Source organism: Limulus polyphemus, unplaced genomic scaffold (genome assembly GCF_000517525.1).
Source record: "Limulus polyphemus unplaced genomic scaffold, Limulus_polyphemus-2.1.2 Scaffold295, whole genome shotgun sequence".
Lineage (NCBI taxonomy): Eukaryota > Metazoa > Arthropoda > Merostomata > Xiphosura > Limulidae > Limulus > Limulus polyphemus.
In genome coordinates this window covers 121793-144349 of record NW_013665905.1, presented here as the reverse complement: position 1 = coordinate 144349, position 22557 = coordinate 121793, and the positions used below count along the sequence as shown (strand labels likewise).

Below are 22557 nucleotides of genomic sequence, written 5' to 3'. Positions count from 1 at the left end.
TATAAGATTAAACTTAAGATTGTATAACAGAGAACTAAAGGAGAAGATCTCAGTTATTACAGCTAGTTGTGAAGTTTTTGTTATTTTTATATTTATTTTTTAAATAATATGCCATTAAGTTAAGCTAAGATAGACACTAACTGAATAAGTTAAAGAAAGCTAACTTTGTTAGAATTACATATTCGGTAATAAGAAATTAAGATTAAGACCAGTGGTAGTCTTGCATCGTACTGAGTGATTCGTTGACTTCTTTTTGATTAATTGTAAGTTTTTATTTTCCCCATTAAAATATGTAATTTTAATGAAGAAAAGATTAGTAATAAGTAAAATATTTTATATCAAGCCCTGCAAATTGTTCATAGTTATTATTACAATACAATACAATTTACAAGTAACTTCTGACTTTGAAGGAATCTGCAAGTGCTAACTGCTAATGAATTGTGTAACTGTAAGAAATTCAATTTCCATGAAATTTATTGTAGGAAGATTATCGCTCACAGAAATATATTACCGTATTACATATAGATATACAGGCTTCCAAAGAAACTACAGATGGGGCATTCTTCTTATCTTTATCAAGTTTGTCAGATTTCACTTATTAATTTTGTATTATTATCAATTATTATCTATAAAATGAATTCTAGTATTACTTGAATCAGTGTAGTATATCGACATTTTATTCGGATATATTAACACATGATTAACCACCTTTTGTGCATGGGTGGAGGTCAAAATGCAAATTTTATGACCTTTTACAGAGTGCCATTCAACATGGTATTATGTATTTGATATCAGAGTTATGAACTATTAATTTTACCCTTCATTGCTGATTTAGTATTAGTTTGTGGTAGCGGACATATTGGATGCAATATATAAGGATACTGAAAAAAGCTGTGGATATGCATTTTGGTGGTTCTAAAGGTTATGCAAGTACAATACACAAACTGTACAATGGACAAAAATATTTTTATTTATATGAACATTACCTTGCACTCTAACTTGTGAGAGTCTGAATCAGAATGGCATTGTCAACTTATATTGTTTTGAGTAGAAATACTTTTCTAACACATTTACTTTTTTGTGTACAACAGACTTGAACGTTTTACTAAAAGCTTGCCACCTTTAATGTAGGTACACTTAGTAAATTCAGAATTATAGTCAACTTTTCTTCTCCAGTATATGAGGTTGGTCCAGTGGACTGAGTGTGTGCACATTTGGTTATCTTTTATAATCAAGTATAATACATCTATTTATCATGCTTGCTGTATTCATGAGAAAAATTAAAATATTACACCTTTGTTATTGGAATATGGAAAATATTTGTACACAATGTTGTAGCTGTTAGAATAGTGGAATCTATTTATATGTGTGTTTGGTTTAAAATATGTAAGTTTGAATAATATAAGACTTATTAATTAGTAATTAAGAATGTTATGTTCATTTTTAGCCTCACCACAAGAAAGATAAACAATACCACATTGACTGATTGAGTGCAGAGAAGGGTTACCAGATTGCAGAATTGAGGAAAAACAACACAATTGTATGTTTCACAAGTACATCATTTATTCACAACCATGGTTTTGCAAGTAAAGGCATCGTCAGGTACTGACGAAACCATGTTCATGAATAAATGATGTATTTGTGAATCTTACAGTTGTGTTGTTTTTCCTCAATTCTGTAATTATGGAGTGTCACCAACTATCAAAGGTTTCAAGTATAAGTTAGATTGATTGAAGATTTGGAAATTTTAAACTATGAATCATGATTAGAAATTTAAGCTTATTTATAATTCCAGAAAAAACAAAAACTAGAGATAATGATTTAAGAATTCAAAAATAATAATTTTATAGGATTAATAAGGCTAGAATTGAAGGCATGAACACTGAAAGTAATTATGTCACATCTGAACATGTCGGTGAAGTGCATTAATCTTTTTTGTCAGATGCTGTATGAAATGATCTTTATAAAAGGTTAACTAGAAATTACCTGTTAATCCATAATGCTGATTTACATTATAGCGGCATCTTCAGTATGTGTCACTTATATGTAATGTATAGAAAGATGTTTTAGTAAAATATGCCTAAAGGAGAATTCATTGGGCAGTCTTTACAGATTTTAGCTTTACTGAGAATGTGCTTTATACAGCATAAAGGCTAGTGGCAGAAAAATGAAAGTTTATCTTTTATAGGTCACTTACTCAAATCTGAGGAAAAATTGAAATATAACATTATCAACACAAAAGTTGGTCATTGTTTTTAGCTAACCTCTATCTCAGTTATTTAACCAATGCTTAGCAGAAAGACATGTAACAACACTGGATGATAATTGAGCTACTAAAGTATTATGCATAGAACTACCATTAAATGCCCATATCCAGAATATAGATCTTAATGATCATATAAAAACTGTAATAAATAAATATAATAACTATACAACCTAATAAATACAATACAACCTAATTTTTATCATACAGAGCTGCCTCTTTGGTGTATTAATATTATATTTAAATATTTTTATTGTTTTAGTATTGGAGCATGGTCTTATGCAATTCTTACAGTTCATGTTTCATTTGTTTGTTTACTGTATTTATTTCAAGGGAATGGAAGAAAATAAAGATCTGAAAGATGATGAGAAGGTTGTGGCAAAAGTAAACCCAACTATAACAGAAGGAAGTCAATGTAACTGTGTGGAAGTTAATCTGGATAGTGAAGAAAAGGAATGCAAAGACTGTATTCAAATTGATCCATTTTATGCACCTAAAGTTTTGAGAAAAAATTGTTCTGTAGGAAATCTTAATTTGGAAGGAAACAATGAAGCTAGGGTGCTGGTTCTTTATACTGGTGGGACAATTGGAATGGTACGATCTGAAAAAGGAGGTAATATTATTGTATACTGTCTGGATAAAAAGTATAATTGCTATGAGAATTTTCCAACAGATATCAAATATGTTTGGTGAGATTTTGAATTTTTTTGTGTTAACTGGCTTAATTATTAGAATATAACTAAAACTTTTGAATATTGTATGAAAGTCTAATGTTGTAAAATTTACTTATTGAAACTTAGTACTTTAGTAATTCCATTGACTAATAGTTATGTACTTCACATAGTTATAAATGTGTGAATGATTTCTTGACACTGTTGTACTTCAGCCTAAGGTTTTCAGTAAACAATTGTTTTAGCTACTTTCTTTTTTATATGGTTATAGTTTTCTAAGAATAATAAAGAAGGTTGTAAATTTATGAATAAAACCTGATTTACCATCTTCCCATTCCAAAAGCTTCATAAATATTGTTGTAGCTTATGAACAAAGGAAGTTTGACATAATGTGATAGGTAGGGCCGTAATGTCTAGAACTTTATATGAAGTGCATTAAGCTAGAGTGTTAGCAAGTTTGTCAGTCAGTTGATGAGTAATCATTGTATTAGATAGTCCATTTATATGCTACTGTCAGCCAGTTAATTAGTTAATGCCATGAATATTAGGTTAATGTTTTAAGACTTGATAATGAATCCATTTTCTAGAAAATAAACATTTTGAGATGGCTTGACATTTGTAATGAAAACTTTGTTATGAATGTATGACGTATTGACAAGATTTTGTCATCTCAAAACTTTTAGATTAATGTTTTGATGAAAATAGCAACTAAGTGAAATTTCTGTGAGATTGTGTCTAATTGTGAAGTTAAGCCTGTTGGTAAAAGTTGGTTATGCTAATCATAGCATATGAAGAATTCAAACATCTTAGTTATTGTGAAGTGGACTGGATTTTCCATTTTTCTTTTTCTCAAATAATCCAGCTATAAATAGAAAACATTACAACAACATTTTTTATTAGGACTTGTAACTCTTTTATAATATTTATATAGTAATTTCATGTAAAGTTTCATGAGTGAGGAAGTTTTTTTTTTTTTAACATTTTGTGGTGTTCTTTGCAGTGTATGTTCCTCAGTCCAATATTTTAGAATCCAATCTTAAGAAGTTTCCCCAGCTTCATGATGATTCATATGCACGAGAAAGTTTCCCTGCCAATAGCAGAAAGGTCCCACTAGTTCTCCCGTAAGTTTTCTTTTCAAGTTCATGAGGGTGCATGTTATATACAATTAAATTACATTAAAAATATTTCTAATACTTTAACTGTCCTTATCATATTTTCTTGTATTCATATTTTCTTCTACAGTTTGGTATTTTTTGTTTATATAATCCTAGTCATTGTGTGCAAGTACACTACTTATTGTAAATCTGTTAAGTCTGTGTTAATTTGCATTCTTTCTTCTCACAACATAATCAGAATGTTTTTAGACAAGACTGTTCACTACACAAGTGTAATGCTGTTAACATTTTTCAATGCAGTAAACAGTTTATTGACTTCAAATTTTTAAACTGACAGTATGTTTTCTGAGTATGTATGTTTGCCTTTTGCATTATGTGCAAACTAACTTAATCTACAGTTAATTTGGTGCTAAGTTTCTCTCTCTTTCTTTTTTTAGATGTTAACTTTAGATGAAAGGTTAATAGTGATATATATATATATATAGTTCAAATGAGTTGAGAATGTCTTGAAATGTTAAAAATAATTGCTCATATTGAACAAAAAAATTGCATAGAATGTTCAGTTGGCTAGTGTAGTTTTAAGCTATTTCAACCCTCAGATGAACTAGGTTTCTGCTTCAACTATATTTTCCAGTATCAGAAATTCTACAACTTTGGTGGCCTTACTCATGCGTGTCTGAATTGTTAGGCCTTATTGATCAACATATTTAGGTTATTTTTTATTTGTCAGCTGGTGACCCTGGTAGGTTTCATGTTACAGAAAAACCATGCATTATTCCTGATGGCTATCTTTTATGCCACCAGCTGTGACCACATCTGAGAATGTACATATCTCCACAGATAGATATTTACTGCCCCAACCTCCATTTTATATATATTATTTTAGTTCTATCAGGAGTGATGAGCTACTCTGCTGAGAAGAATGCTTCTTTTGGAATGGCCTCAAGTCTGTTATGAGGTTGGTCTGCTACACTCAGATTTATAATTATTACTTTATAAATGTAAAATAGTTTGTCTCATAAAGATGACAGAGAAAACTTTTATAATGCAGAATATGTATAAAATGGAAATGAATTTTTAAGTATTATTTGTTAATTTTCAGGGAAACTGGTGATCCAAAACGTGTTGTGTACACCATCTTTGAATATGATCCTTTGCTAGACTCGTCTAACATGACTATGGATGATTGGATACATATTGCCTTAGATATCAAGGTATGTGTTGTGTGTACAATGTAATAACAAAGTTCTTTGTTATAATCTTTTACAGAGGATAAGGTAGTAGTTTTACTTAGGAAACTTGTTGAACACACCTAGATATTTTTAATTATTTTAAAATATATACTTGTATACTTTAAGCTGATTATTGTAACATACTTGGAAGACATCCATGCATTAGTAACCCTTAGTGAAGGAACTTGGGTTCATGGGAATAAATACAGGGTGTCCACAAAGTCCTGTTCTGGTTTTAAAAGTTTATTTTTATTACAACAAAACCAAAAGAACTAGAATTATCTGGTTTGCAGTCGTGATCAGTGACAACTGTTCAGTAGAATTACCACTGCTAATTTGGCAAGGATCCTCCCTCCAAACCCAGCATTAGGAGGTGGTTTCACAAGTTTTGGACAACAGGAAGTGTAATTGACCTGCCTCAAAGTGGGCATCCACTGAAGAAACTGTTGCTGTGTCCAGGAGATGTTCCAACGCAGCCCTAGAAAGTCTATTTGTTGTGCTTCAAGTGAACTCCAGCTACCAAAATCAATGGTGCACAAAGTCCTACACAAGAGATTGCATCCTTATGTGTTTAAAGTGCACACATTGAGCTTTCTCCTGTGTAGTTGCCATCTTCATTCAAAGTTCAATCATTAGCAACTGGACATCCTGATTACAATCTGTAAATCAAAAGCAAAACTTCATTAGTTAAGCAACAAGGTGCTAAAAACTGCATAATTCTAGCTCTTTTGGTTTAGTTCTATAAAACTGGAACAGGACCTTTGTGGACACCTTGTATTTATGATATGAATTAATCATATTATTTACATTAATCCATGATTTCGTCACTTCGCAAAAGTCATCTATAAATGAGTCTTTTTAACATGAGATTGAAGAGCATTACTAATTTTCAAAAGCTGGTTTCATTAACAGATGTCATTGTGAGTGTGATTAGAAAGTTTTTGATGGGATGTTGTTAGTGACAGATATGTGTTACACAACTATGAAACCCCACTTACAGACAATCTAACACAAAAGGATCTGAATAGGATTTTTCTTGTGATAGCTATAATCCAAACCTCAAGAGCCTTTGTTATACACACATACACACACACACACACAAATTTGCTTCAGCTTAATGACCATTTATTGAAAGCTTTCATAAAGTTTGTGTTGTTTCTTTCTTGGAAGGGCATGGGGTCAAATGATAATTTGGACCATTAAACATAATGGAAATTACAAACTAGATAGCTTTCACAGACTCATCTCATACATCGAACATTTTAACCTTCAAGCCTTCTCTTACTGAACCCCCCCTCCCCCCAAAAAAAAGTTACCTGTTGCTCATCACTCTGTCCAGCTGCATCATTCCATCAATAATATGGCTCTATTAGCTATTAAAATTGGATTGCAGTTGGAAATAGACAAAGAAATGAGAGAGCTTACTAGAGTTCTCTTTTTGAATGCTGCCATGTTTTGAATATTAACCATAATCCTTGCATCAGTACTTTTTAACTTTTAATATATTTTGTCAGTAATTAGTTGTTTCTTCCTTACAATAACCACTAGCTTATTCTATCCAATTTCTGTACCAGCTTTCTTAGTTTGAAACTACTTGTTAAAATTTGTATAACTATGCATATGTTTTTTATTTGTAATACTTGTTTATGTATTTTACTGTGATTTTACATGCTGTGCTATAGTTCATTTAACCCTTTGTTTTTTCTTTAATGTTTCTTTTATTCTTAATCATTTGTTTAGTCTCATCCCTATTCTTCCTACATCAGAAACTAGTGTTGTTTGTGCCTTGCTGTATGCCACACTCCACTGAAATAGGTCTTGCACAGTTTTGGGTTATCAGATCAGCCATCATAGTAACACCTTATGATAACAGAGATCTCAGCTGTATCTTTTTTTACATCTTCATTTCACCCTTGATAAAGGAAATCAATTTTTCTGAATGTGTTTGAGGTTTTGTCAGGTTTTGTTAGTTTTATTTAACTACTTAATGATTTTGCATCATTTTCAAGTATATTGTATGACTTGACAAACATGAGCATGAGTGTGTACAGTGTTGGTGCATTGCTCCAGACATTTTTTCTGTGAAGCTATATATAGCAGTGTTTACTAATAGGAGTCTGAATTTATTATGTGTATCTTCACAAAACATAGTAAACCTTTAGTAAACATTATAAGCATGTTGCACACAAAAAGACAATTTTTTTAATAAATATTTTTTATTTTTAAAGATTTGTCTACGAATTTATGATTCTTTTATTGAGTCTTTGAGTGGAAGGTGATTTTCATCTTAAGAATAAAAAAAACTTCTTTTCATATAACAGTTTGGATATTTCACTTGTTAATGGAGGAGCCTGATTTGCAGGCTGGACAAGTTTATTTATATCTCAGCAAATCTGGCCTGTCAATATCTATAGTATTTTTAATTGATTGGACAGTTTGAAAGGCTTTAAAAGGATGAAAAAAATGTAAAAAGGAGAAATAAGGAAGCTAGATATGTCATGTGACACAGAGTAGTGAAGAATTAAAATGTATTTAAACACTTCTTTTTTAAAATTAAGAAATTAAAACTTGGATAATATACAAATTTGAATTATAAACTGTGTTTGATTTCAAGTTTATTGACATATATTGATAATAAAATAGGTCTGTTAGATTTTTATGCAACAATAAAAAGATCATAATGTGCAATTTGACTCATCTGTGTGCATAGAGTTAATGTGTCAGTGTACATATGTTTAGGTATGGTGCAAATGTAGTTTTCAACTTCACGTGATTTCTCAGCTACTGGTTTGGATTGTCACTCTTATTCATAAGTAAAACATAAATTTATTTTATATGTTGTAATTACACATCTATGACACTCTGTATTGTACCAGAAATACCACTTTATAAATATGCATTAACTTTAAAAAAAATGCCATAATCTGAATAAGACAAGTTATGGCTTTGCTTTAACTTCAGTGTTCTAAATTTTATTTGAAAAAAAAAATTAAATTATCTCTACTTTATGATTTCATGAAAACTTGCATGTAGTTAAATTGGTGAAACTATAGTAACTGAGCTGATAAGTTTGTTGTAGGGCTGGAAGAAAATGTATCTATGTAAATGTTAGTAATTATTTGAAATTTTAATCTTGGACCTTTTACAAATTCAAATAAAGATACTTTCAGAGCATGCTTAATAAAGTAGAAAAAGAATATGTCCATATTTTTTTTTGAATTATGTTATTCATCATTATGAAAATATAAATATCTTCATTGTTTTTTATTTTGTATGTCAAAGATCTGTATATTGTCTACAAATAAAATATAAGTTTTACAAATTCTGGTCTTATATTTGAGGTATACTGAGTAATTTTTAGTTCCTTGTTTTGTATTTTTCCTAGCAAGCATATGAAGAGTTTGATGGCTTTGTTATACTTCATGGTACAGATACATTGGCTTATACAGCATCTGCTCTTTCTTTTATGTTGGAGAACCTTGGAAAGACGGTCATTCTTACAGGTTCCCAGGTCTGTTCAAACTTGAAGCATATTTCAGTCTATTTAAATTTCACTAGAAGTATTTGAAATGATACTGTAATTTCTAAGAAGTTTTTTAGTTTTTAATATTTTTTATAGATATATTTGTTATGTTTTTAAGATTTATGAGAAGAATGGTTTCATTGCAGTTTTTCAGTTCTCTAAAAATAAAAGCTACACCTGATAGTGTAAATTTTTAGCCTTTCAGAAAATAAAAAAATATATTTGAGCTTCACGTATTTTGTAGTCACATAAATTACTAATAGATTATTTGGTGATCAATGTATTATATACAGATTCCTTTATTTGAACCACGGAGTGATGGGAGAGAGAATTTTCTCAGCTCACTTATAATTGCTGGAAATTATACTATTCCAGAGGTAAGATCTTTATTTTAAACTGATTGGCTAATTTTTTGTGGGTCATTTTCATTCATTGTAGAAAACAATTTATTGTCTTGAAATAGAAAATAATAATGTGCTGGATTTAACATATGAGTAGATTTAAAATACTTTTGTGTGGTTACTTCAAATATTTTTGATAAACTTTGATATGTTGTTATACTAAGCTTTACATGCTTTTTCCTTAACATTGTCTTATAATAATAGGTAGGCGAAGAACAATTTATAAACACAAGGAAAAGTTTTATTGATGGTAGAACATACTACATGTTTCAACAGAACATTGGCTTGTCTTCTTCAGGTATGATCAGTATAAATTGTTGTTTGCCCACCTGTTATTATATTAGCATAATATGCTTCCTTACTCAAGTGTTGTATTGTAATATTATGATACCCTTATTGTTGAATAAACCTAGTTCATGAGATGATCCATAGATAATGACCAGGGTTTGCAGTCGGTACCAGCGTTACTTGGCATCCAATATTGGTACTGGTTTATCATATATTGAGAATAATATCTGTTATCACATGTCCCATCTTTGGAGTTCTGACTGAATGCCTCCTCTGATATTTCAGCTTCGCTTTTCACAGAATTATAAATGTTTGATGTGGTAGTTTTGAGTTCATACTTCAGTTGATAAGTGAATCTCAGCATGAAAATTGGCAATAGCATGAAATATAGGAAACTGGTGACTTTCGCACTCTGGAAGAGAACGTGAATGTGCCTACGTGACTGATTGCACGTTAGGTAGGTGCATGCATGATTAACCCTTAGTATGCAGGCAGGTCAAACTGCATATGCCACAATGTTTTAGTGAGTCACATTCAAAATTTAATTAAACTACCTAATTATCATGGTATACGAACAAACTTGATATCAAACCATAGATAATAAATCAAATTTTAATATTATATAAGTTTTAAGTTTTTAATTGTGTAAAGAAATTGTTAAAACAACCTCAAGTTTCCCTAGTGTGAGAATTTGGATATTTGTTGTTGAGCTATCTCCTCTTCTTGATTTTTTTGTCCACCCCCTAGAAAATTACTAAATTGAATATAAAATATTCTCTATAATTTCATCATCAATATTCTGAAGCTATATTTTTATATTCTTCAATCTTATGGGGCTAAAGAGCAATCAATGAAAATTCAGAAATCACTTTCCATGCCTACCTCTGACAACATGTTCTAATTTACAGTTTGCCAATTGATTTTTCTGAGGCCAACTCCCATTAAATTTATAACAATAGAAAGCCTAGATTTCAACTGATCCATTGCCATAGTCATCATACTACATGGGCTTACAGATAATTGACAGTTTGGTTTGATGTGAAAAAACATTTTCCCACAAGAACACACTGGGAAGAATAGTTGAATTTCTAACTGCTCGAGTCACATGATTAGAGATGATCAAGTACTGGTAGTACCTGCAGTACTATTGCAAACCCTGATAAGGACTCTCATCATGTAATGACAACAAGTTATATACTATACTACACAATCCTTCCAGTTCTTATTTTGCTCTGCTGTATTGTTGGTCTGTGAGATTTGGATATTTTGCTTAATGTGAATGGTACTCCTGTGTTTACTATAAGTCTGTTTTTTGTACATAACTGCAAAACTTATACTATTATCGCAAATGAGGAACAGCATGGACCAGTGGATCTGCAGGTCGATTGTTTGCATCTTGTCACTGAAAAAAAAAATCATCTGCACCTTGGATCTGTTGATGCATTATAAGGGTGATAGTTTCAGTCAGATGAGTAGCTGAAGAGTTGGAGATGAATGCTGTTGATTAGCTGCCTTCTTTCTACTCTGTTAGTTAAAAATTAGAGATAGCTAGAACAGATAGCACTTGAGTAACTTTGCACAAATATCTGAAAACAAACAAAAAGATTAACACAGTGATATGTCACAGCCATATTCACATTTATAGGATCTAACTAGTAATTGAGATTGAAGACTACTTATCGATGTGAATAAAACCCATGCTAATCAACTCGTCTTTGTATGTGTTAAAGCTTTTATTTCTTCCAATCCTATACTTCTTACATCAATTGTAAACCTGCTGTTTTGGTTATGTTATTGAATTGGGTTGATGTAGTTTGCTTCTTATTTTTCCATCATGGATTCTGGTAAGTCTGACATATGAAGACTGGGTGTGAGCTTATCTAGACTGCTGAGTGTTAGTTCCATATTTCTACTTATCTGACTGGATGTTACAGCCAAAGAAGTTGTGACTACCTTCTTCATCTTCTTTTGGCTGGATGGTGGACCATCCTTACATATCTTGTAGTTTTGTTGTATTTTTCCTTAGATTATACAACTTCGTTAAGATTAAGTGACCCATAACATATCTTCATTTTTCTAGAGAATAGGGGCAGGGCTGCCACTGAAAACTGACTTAGAAATGGTGTGCCTTATTTGGGCAGCTCCCTTATTGTCTGGCTCATTTCTCCTTCTTCATGTTCACTGTGGAAATTTGATCATGATATGATACAAATGATAATACTGTTTGAATCACTTTTTTTTAAAGTGTGTTTTAAATAAATATTACATAAAAATTTATCTTTCTTTTCCTTTCCCTCCCGTCACTTCATGTTCAACACACTCTTGACAGAGTTCTTGTACTTGTTTTTATATCAAGTAAGCCAAAGAAAATATGGGTAGTTTATGTTGATTTGCTTGTAAGCAATGTAAAATCAGATATCATTTAGTGGATGTAGTACATATTTCTAACTTAATTATAAGCATTCAAAATTTGATCTTCTGATAAGATGGACTACAATGTGTGCATAATGCTAGTGCATATTTAAATTATTTTTCTACCAGAATGTTTTTTAACAGTTTATTTTAATTTTGAATATAATTTTCTATCATAAGGTGTTTACAGACTTATGCTTAACTTTCCAAAACGATTATTTCATAGGTTATTGCATGTTTCCTTCATAAGATAAACAGTGACTGGTATTTTAGTGTGTGCTAGTTAGGTTTTGCATTAGATACTTGATTGTGTAGATTTATTTTAGTTGTAGGTTCTTTTTCTTTTTTTTTACATTTTAATAAGATGCACTAATTTTTTTTTTCTAAAGGTTACTGTTCTTTTTAACAATCAACTTTTTCGAGGGAATCGAACAAGCAAAATTAGTACCAGCAGCTTGGATGCTTTTGGATCCCCAAATCTGGCTTCTCTTGCAACTGTTGGAATCAAAATACATAGTAAGAATAAAATGAATTTCAGGTATTCTATAAATGTAGTTTAGGTGGGTTGGGTTGGGAAGGAGGATAAATGTTTACATTTTAGCAGGTAATTATTTGAAAATAGAGAACTTCTTTAGAAGATTACTAACATGCAGTGTTCTAGCTGGTCGTGCTGCAAATTAATTTTTGGAAGCAGAAAATAAGTTTCTATAGATGGCTAAAAATTTCCAAATGAAAATTTGGCTCTGTTGTCATAGGCCAGACATGACCCAGTGGTTAGTGTGTTAGGCTATGGATGGGGCAAACCAATCTTCAAGATTTAATTCATGGAGCATGATCTTTATTTTCAGTTGTGGACGTGTTATAAAGGTGATATTTAAAGAGCTGGACAAAGCTCTAATGGCAACAGGTGCTGCTGTATTACTGCCATCCTTCTGGTCAGTAGTCCAACATTAGGAATAATTATCCCTGAAGTATAGGGGTATCCACTGATCTGGCAATTTACCCCTTATGCAAAATATGACATTCAAGTTGAAAATGTTTAAGTTAAAACTGTTTTCCTTTAATTCTTTCCTTGTAATTGAAGAACTACTCATGTTTAATTGCTCTTTAATCAAAAACCAGTTGAATAATTATTTAAAAAAGTCAGATGGAAAACAGTTTTTCAGGAGAAAATAATGTTTTAAATAATGTAATAAACTGTTAAAGGTCGATAAATAATAACTTTTAGATTTTTTTAGCTGCAGTACAGCAGCTCATAAAATGGCTCTTGAGTTTTATTTTTATTTTTTTCAAGTACAAACTTTTTGCTCAATGCTCCATCATTTGACTGATTTGAGATCTAATTACAGTTTTGGACTCAGGAGATCAAACCCTTTCAATTGATGAATTTGACCATACCCAAGGTCTCGTAGATTAATTTACTCTAATCCTACCTAAAAGAATTTCAATTTGAGGGTAGGCTGATTGAGATCCTGATGAGTAAAATTGAATCGGATATACGCATGCCCCAAGCTTGATATTGCTGGTGCACAAAAATATAGTTAATAAAAATGGATAAATGTTCTCATAGATTAATTTACTCTGATCCTGTCTAAAAGAATTTCAAGTGCTGTAGCTATTGAGGATTCCCTCTTATTTGAATAAGTAATTTACTTCTAACAACAATTAGCTGTTATATTTTATTGCATATATTACAAAAAATTAATAAATTTTGGGTACAACAAATGTATTTTGTTTTATGGTTCACAGGAGGATGTTTTTAAATCTACTGTGTACTTGTTTTCAGTTCAATAGCAAAATATCTTTAAATCTACTAAGTTCTTGTTTTGTGCTTCACTGGTAGAATGATTTTAAACCTGCCGTGTAATTGTCTTGCAGTTCAATGGCAGAATGTCTTTCAACCTACAACAATTGAAGAGTTTTGTGTTCATGACAAGCTAAATCGCCATGTTGGTCTGCTGCGTTTATTTCCTAGTATTACGGTTGAAGTGGTAAGATACTTTGATAGAGATATCTGAAAAGAAAAGCAATTCTTTAAAATGAGATTTTATAAAAACTATCATGATTTTAAAAATTATACATATAATTTTAAATTGAAAATGTTTTTCTTTTTAAGTATATTTGATACCAGTTGATTAGAAGGGTTATGTACAGCAGTTTTGTACACTAAAAAGAAATAAAACTCTGGATGATTTGAAAAATAATAACTGTCCAATATAATCTTTCATAATATAACTACATTTAACGTTTTTTACCTATTCTTTTTCAGTTACTTAGCTAGATATTAATATTTTTTAAGGACTATGCTAATATATATAATTACCATAAAACAGTCTTCAAGAACACTTAATAAATGTTGGAGGAGAACCCAATATTTAAACTTGCTTGTTTTAATTAAATAACTTTTTAAAAGATTTTATTTATTTTTTTATCTTATGCATGATGGGATAGAAACCCTTTCAGTCACAGGGGTGTTATAATGTGAAGTTCAATCTTAATACTCGTTAGTTAAAATAACAAGAAGTTCTTGTTATTGACTACTTCATTATAGTAATGTTTTGGATAAAATTCACCACATTAAAAAAGCCTTTTTAACACGTGTAAAAGTTCCAGTTGAAATAAAATTGAAACCACTGTCATATGTGTTTTTCAACAGAATTTATGTTGTTTTTATAAGTGAGAGAATAATTTCCTGAAATAATAGTCTTGAAAAATAGTAAAGGTATTAATCAGAATAGACTGGTAAAAAAAATAAAGTGAATATAGTCTCTTTCGTGATCAGTTTTGGATTTATTACTTTAAAACAAATCACAAAATGTAAATATTCTAACACAGGCATCCAAATATTTGTCACAACAGAAATAACATCAGTTGTATAGGTATAAGTAACAGCTAGAAGCCAGTATTCCTCATACTTTCATGAGATTGGTATTATATATATAAATTTGTCAATTTTTGTTGCTAATGGATGTTCAAAGAAGCTATCTCTTTCTTTGTAAAAGTACATTAACAGATCAATTAATATTTTATATCATAACCAATTGTTTTGACTAATAATTATAGAACCATTTTCATTAGATATTTCTACCATATATAAGCAACTGGGTATCCTCAGATTAATAATAATAATACATGTTTTTTTAGAAACAGTGAATTATATAGTTTAGCTTCAGTGTGTCAAAATGGTACTACAGCTACATATTTTGTTATTCTCATTTAAGGTGAGGGCTTTTCTGATGCCTCCCATACGAGGAGTTGTTCTTCAGACATATGGAGCAGGTAATGGCCCCACCCATAGACGTGATCTACTAGATGAACTGAAAAGGGCCTCTCAAAGGGGTGTTATAATTGTAAATTGTACTCAGTGCTGTAGTGGTAGAGTTGATCCATTTTATGAAACTGGAAATGTAAGTGTAAATAAATAACTTTAACTTAATAGTGTAAAAAACATAATATTTAACTAACAATGAATAAAACCTTTATGCGCAGCTCAGCCCAGTTGTACAAAGTACCAGAAACTCAAAGCTGTATGTACTAGAACTCTAAAATTATTAGGTGTATCTTCATGAAATCTGATAAGCATTTAATAAACATAAGTCTATTTTAACAAGTATCTATAATAAAGATTAGTTTGTGAATTTATAAAACCATTTCTGAGTCAGTCTGAGTGCAAGGTAATTTTTATATTAAGAATAAAGATACTTCTTTCTATCTTACAGTTTTCTTAGTTAATTTGTTTAACATCTGGAGCCTCCTAAATGAATATCATAATTCTTTATTTTTTTGGTAGAACTTTATCTGTTATTTTCTGTAACATAACACTGACTATAGCTAAATTATCAATGAGCATTGAAATTAAAAGTTTAAAATTATGAAATGAAATGAACAGTACATTTTTTTTTACTTCGAATGCATGATTTGTTGCAACATCTTCTGTTAATGAAATTCAAAATTTCAACTGTTAACCTTTTCCCATTTGTTTCCTTTTAATTTTATGGTTTTATTACCTGGCTTGTATCATGTAAGCAGTTTATTCATCTGTGAACACATTAGCAGATTCTCGTACACCGAAATACTGCATTATTTTAGATTTATTGTTAATATCTAATAAAGAAATGGTTGATAGGGTAGAGGTTGGGGAACATCTTGGTGCAAATGATCATTGCTCAATTAGATTAAGATATTTTGTTGCATATGTACTTAAGGAATAATGAGATATGGTTCAAAAAAGCAAATTTTGAAGAGATGAGATGTGCTGTGAATTGAGTAACTGAATTAGTTGGAGATACTAATCAAATGTGGAAAATTTTTCAAGTAAATTATTAAATATTCAAGATAGGCTTGTTCATTATAGACAAGAAATGGTAGCTGCAAGTAAGAGACCATGTTGGTTTATAAAGGCTATAAAAGATAAAATTAAAGAAAAGCATTATAAATATAAGTTTAAATTTGCTGCAATGATGGAAGATTTGGAGGACTATAGAAGACCAAGAGTTGGTCAAAGAGGAAATTAGGTGATCAAAAAACTATGAAAATAGATAGTAAGGATTTCTTGAAATGCATTAAGTGTAAGCAAAATGTTAGAATTATAGTAGGGCTTTTTAGGGATGATAATGAAAGGCTAATATCTGATGATTGTGGGATGGCTGGGCTATTAAATTCTACTTTTCTTCAGTTTTTACTAATGAAGATTCAAGCAATATTCCTCAACCTGAACAGTTAGTTGTTAGATGGAAACAAGGTTGAACAAACTGATCCCATTAATTGTGAGCTTATTAAAAACAAAGGGAAGTTCAAAGAGTAATAAAAAAACCTGGGTCAGATAACATTTACACAAGGGTTTTGTAATAGGTTAAGGATTAGATATGCGAGTCACTTGCTATTATTTTTTCCAAGTCCTTGAATTGTGGGCAGGTGTTAGAAGATTGGAAGTTGACTAATGTTACTCCTCTTTTTAAGGGAGGTGGTAGAAATTGTTCCAGCAATTAACCTATCAGTGGTGGGAAAAAGTTTTTGGAAATCTGATAACAGATGCTTTTGACAAGGTGTCACATAAAAGTCTCATTTAAAAAGTTATTTCTGTAGGTGTGGGAGATAGGTTGGTTCACTGGATACAAAACTGACTAGATGGAAAAAAGCAGAAGGTTGTTATAAATGGTGTTAAGTCAAACCGAGTGGAGTACCTTAGGGCTTAGTGTTAGGACCTTTGCTCTTTTTGATTTACATCAACATTAAAAATATGGTGGTGTTGGCTGTGAGGAGGATATTACTGTCTTACAAATGGAGTTGAATTATTTGGTGAGTTGGGGGAATAAATGCCAGATAGCTTTTTAGCATAATAAATGCAAGCTAATGCATGTGGTATATCACAATTTGAATAATGAGTATAACTTTGATGGAAATAATCTTAACAGTGTTATGTAAGAAAAAGATCTTGGTGTTCTGGTTGATCAGTCTCTTAAGCCATCCAAGCAATGTGCTGTTGCTAGTGGCAGGGTAGAGAGGGTTATAATGTTATTAGTTAGGCAACATTTAGAGTATTGTGTTCAGCTTGGGCTGCTTACCTCAGAAAGGACATTGAATTGTTGGAAGGGGTTCAGAGGAGAGCTACTTGGTAGGATTATACCTGCTATGGAAATGTTATATGAGGATAGCTTAAGATCTCTGAACCTGCTTTCTCTCGAAAAAAAGAAGTTAGAGGGAATCTGATTGAGGTGTTTAAGAATGTTAAGGATATTGATACTATTGATGCATCATCTTTTGTCATATTTAATAGTGAGAATGTTAAGACTAGGGAACACAAATATAAACTGTAGCAGGGAAGAAGTCATCTTCAGTGAAGACAGTTTTATTTTTCTACCTTGGTGGTTAGCCCCTGGAGCAGGTTGACTTTGGATGTTGTGGGTGCAGTTAATTTAGGGGAAAACTTGATAAATATTTGATTGATAAGGGCTGGCTTTGAGTTGTAGGAAGAGGCCTAGTTTTTCTCTTAAGTTTGTTGACCAAATAATAATTATTATACCTTTCAAATATTCATTTTAGAGCACTAAACTATATCAGTCACTATAATAAGTATTACAATACTACAATCATTTAACTGGTTCCTAACTGAGGTATAAATATGGTAAAATATTCTGTTATTTCTATGAGCAATGACTTTGCTTACACATGCATCAGACTCCTTCTCTAGGCTAATGTCTATTTCTGCCATATTCAAAGGGATGGTTCTGATCTTGAAAGAGAGGAAAAAGCTTTTTCTGTTGTTTATCTACCTGTATCTCAAATAGGAATGCATGGTTTTGAAAAAAGTTATGGATAGTTGGGCACGGCTTCTTTTGTGGGTTTGAGAAATATATTGATCTCAGCAAATGGAGGAAGTTAGAATGTTGATCAAATTTAAACTGGAATATTTCTTATTTTTTCACTATATGAATATTGTATTTAATTTGTAAAATTAAATGGATACCATTTAACAAATTTATCAATACATAAAATGGCTAAAGGGGATAAAATTATACATTTTATCTCTTAATTACCATTTTGGAATTAAGAAAACTTAGTATTAGCTGTATGAATGATACTTTATATAAAAGATGATTGAATGTGGTGATTTATTGTTATAATTATCAGGTAATAATAAAAAGAGATAGTTACATTAGTTTGTTGTAGCAGTCTGATATCAATACTTAATATTGATTTTTTCATTGTACAAACTGCAGCTTTATTGTTTGTATCTATATTTTATTCTGTGATTAACTAAATTAGTAGTATGCCATAATTATGTAAAGTAATTTGATTTTAAATAATTCAAATTTCCCTTGTCCACTTGAATCTTACATGATATAATGTTTCAGCTTGCCTACACTTTTTTCTTCATTAGGCGACTATTACAAATATAGCAGTAAGGTTAAGCACTCTGCAGAGCTTTAAAATGGGATAATATTGCTAAACTGTTTTTAAGCTTTGAACCTGTGTTAGACTATTGGTAGAGGGGATTTTAGAAAGGTTATCTATTGACTATTTCTGTTTAAATTATTGTTATATTGGCTAATGTAGGTCTTCTCAATGTTGAAAGTTTTCTTAATATTCTCATTAATCTGCATTGATGCTGCTATGGTTTATATTTTTGCAGATGAGTTATATTGGATATTAGTCAAGCAACATGTTTAGCAGTGTTTTTTAGGAGGTGGTAATATGTATTTTTGTTCCTCCTTAGTAAAGCTTCTAAATGTGTGTAAATTTCTTTTGGATTTTTATACTTCCAGTTACTTTGTATATCTGTTTATGTTACAGTTTTGTTTTTGTATGTTAGCATTCTTTCACATTTAAATTTTCAGTCTATGCATTTGATCTTTTTTTGCAAGCAAAATACATAAAATCAGAAAAAGAAATACTTGCTGGAAAACTTCCATTATACAATTCTTGTAAATTATACTGAATGTAATTAAAGCTGGGTAATTGGTGGAATTTGATAGTCAATTGATTATTCTCATATGAGACATGGATAGTTGGAATAATTGAAAATAGTAATACTGTGAAACACTAACTTTAATTAATTATTTTTGTGATATTAATATATTTCATTATAATTTTGATATATCAGCTATTTTACATAACATTATTGGTGTAATTAATTTTCAAAAGTAATTAAGTTAATCACCCAGATCAAAAAGTAATGCTGACAGATCCTTTAATAAGCCAATGAAACATTGCAACTTACCTGAATAAAAATATACTGTTATGCACTAATAGCAGTCTCTATTTATTATTCTGTGGATTGCTTAGAATTCATAAATCTAAAGTTTCAATATGTACCTTTTCCTCCCACCTCCTCCTCCTTGTGGTATGTCTAGAATTGGGCAGTAGTTCATTAACACAGAGTAAATTTGAACCAACATTGTAATAAAACTCTTTAGTAACCTTAAAAATTGATTCAGAACATTTTCTGGGTATGTGTGATAATGAAACCATCACTTTTCTTAACCATCTATATTTTCTTCAGGTTAAGCACTGACAACATAGTCTAGACTCACGATTTTCAACCTGTAGTCTGTGGATCCCTAGTGTCCCATGAACATTCTAAAGGGGATCCAGAACAGTAAAAATCGAGTTTTCATATTACAGTTTGAAACAAGAAAAGGGATACTGTGTTCAGTTAAATGAAAATAATGTTTTATTTGAAAATGTCAGTAACATACCTACTTATTTTTGTTAGTGTTACATTTGTTCACTTGATAAGCTTCTGCAAATAGACCTATATGAGTATGGGGAGCCATAAGATTGTTTGTTTCGTGAAGGGGGGATCCTTGAGGGAGAAAAGGTTGAGAACTACTGGTGTAGTCAACCAATCATGTACATTCTCAGGTATTCTAAATCCTATCATCACAAATATAAAATTATAAAGTGAGGTAAAAATAACCTTAGACCAGGTTCATGTTCTCCATCTCAGTTTGCAGAATTGACATCTGTTCCCACTGTTGTTGTTACATGATCCATTCAGTTACCCACTTCTGTCAAAGAAGAACTGATACAGCTGCTACAAAGAAGAGCCTAAGCCATCTGCAACACAGCTTCAATCTACACTTATTCATCCTCATGAGAAAGTACAAATGTCTTGTGGCTAGTAAGTGAAAACCATTAAAGAGCCAACCAGTTGTATAAAGCTTTCCTTGTCATAAATAGATACCTTGAACTCATCCATGAAAAATGTTTTCCACAAAATTACATTTTGACCTATAAAACCTTTAATATTTTTATATGTGACATTTCTACAGTAAAATTATTTTAGTGTAAAGCGTTATGGTCCTAGATTGAGGATCCTTTGTGTTTAGATTTGTTTCTTGTATATTTAACTCTCATCACTTAGCCACTGAACAAGAGACCTTACTGTTACAGATAAAATTATGCTGTTTTATTTTTATTATAATAACCTTACTAAGTTAGACGAAAACTATAAACACAGTAGGTTAAATAGAAAATCTTGTGTGATCAAATTTAATTGCTCTGTACTGTTCTTTAGATTTAATGGTGCCTAGTCTTATAGAAAAAATTATGCAACCTAATACAAGTTGCTCTCCAGACATGTTAGAAGTTGACTTAGAGATGTTTGTTTGTTACTGTAACATCAGAGTGTTGATGTATTTGAGGTTGATCTAGTATTGAGTTAATGTAAGTCAGAATTCTGTAGAGGTTAAAACTATTCTATTCTGTCTTTTGTTATTAATATTTCAGAGGAAGCATGTAGGAAATTTGTGTTTGATCTAAATATTGGAGTTATTTAAAGGCATTAAAACAGTTTTCTGACATCCTAGGCTTTGATGGACATTGGAGTTGTACCAGGCTCAGACATGACACCAGAAGCAGCCCTTACTAAGCTAGGATATGTACTTAGCAAGTCTGAATGGTCCCACCAGATGAAGAGAAAGGTGGGATAATTCTAAGTCATTATGAGTAGTTAAATTCTAAAATAGACCATGGTATTGAAGAATAGTAGAGCCACATTAATGATTGTAAACATCTTTAATGGATGTTTTGGAATTACATATATTCCATCTTTAGCAAGTCTGAAAATAATGAATTGAACACTCTTTAGTATAATTACTAATATAAAAATACAATGAATAGTATTAGGCTCACTGATATGCTTGTGGACTTGTAACAGTAAAAATAGTTTCAATACATGTGATGGGAATAGCACAGATAGTTCATTGTGTCGCTTTGTGCTTAATAAATAACAAACAAACAAACTTTAATCTCACTACACGATGCAAGATGGCAACAGGAAAAGAATGATAAATACAAACATTACATGATCTTATGTCTAGCACAAACAAGGAAACCACCACTGGTATATTTAACATATTATAATTTAGTAGTCCAGGTTTTAACATGAAGTGAATCTAGTAAAGAAGAAGAATATAAAATACTAAAATCGGAAAGAGTTTGCAGACATCTATACCTTTCAAAACTTTGTTAAACTTTTGCTGCAGGAGTATATGACATACAGTAATGCCTATACTGATTCCTAAGATGGTGCTTTAACAAGCAGCCAACTGTTCTTGTGACCCCTGTAGACACAACAGTTGCCAGAACTTAATCCTTGTTAATTAAGTGTTCTCTCACCTGTACACATACAAGATGACAACATTGCACTCTGATGCCATCTGTCATATGATAGCTTGAAAGAATGGTTGAACTTGATCTTAAAAATATTGTTGGTTTCAAGTGTTTAAAAATCTTACTTAACTTTGTTTTTTTATTTCAGTGACTGATTCAACTTGATTCTGCAACTGCCAAAGTTGGCTTTTCCATGCTGACTTCATACTTTATGGGTTGATCAGTTTGGCTGGCATAACAAAGTTGCATACTGTTTCATTAATGCATTTTTTTGTAATTAATCAACTTCTGATCAAAGCATGTTACCTACATAGATTAGAAGTAAACATATACACCTAGTAGTGAACATAGTTAACTTAATACAATGTTCAAAATATATATTACTTATAATGATAAAACTAATCATTCTTGAAACAATTCTTTTATTATAGTCATGTTGTGTATTTTACCTAATGTGATATCATTAACGCTTTTCAGCTTGGGCTCGGTCCCTGGGACCGACCTCGTGACCATTTTATGCTTGTTATAGTTTTCAT

General features: G+C 30.9%; 1 protein-coding gene across 8 annotated transcripts in view; it reads left to right on the top strand.

Moving 5' to 3' along the window:
* Window positions 1-22557, top strand: part of LOC106457130 (L-asparaginase-like) — a 40145-nt gene continuing 17588 nt past the window's right edge. For 6 of the 8 annotated variants that reach the window (XR_002610075.1, XR_002610076.1, XM_022382946.1 and 3 more), the window contains exons 1-10: window positions 1-263; window positions 2597-2876; window positions 3935-4055; window positions 5152-5263; window positions 8667-8792; window positions 9098-9181; window positions 12295-12421; window positions 13784-13896; window positions 15127-15312; window positions 21217-21330. Coding sequence is in view for 6 of the 8 variants with exons in the window: in XM_022382946.1 (XP_022238654.1) it covers window positions 2600-2876; window positions 3935-4055; window positions 5152-5263; window positions 8667-8792; window positions 9098-9181; window positions 12295-12421; window positions 13784-13896; window positions 15127-15312; window positions 21217-21330 (1260 nt within the window). In the remaining 2 variants the exon portion in view is untranslated. The remainder of the gene's footprint in view (window positions 264-2596; window positions 2877-3934; window positions 4056-5151; window positions 5264-8666; window positions 8793-9097; window positions 9182-12294; window positions 12422-13783; window positions 13897-15126; window positions 15313-21216; window positions 21331-22557) is intronic. The other 2 variants (XM_013916517.2, XM_022382945.1) reach the window with 2 other exon arrangements.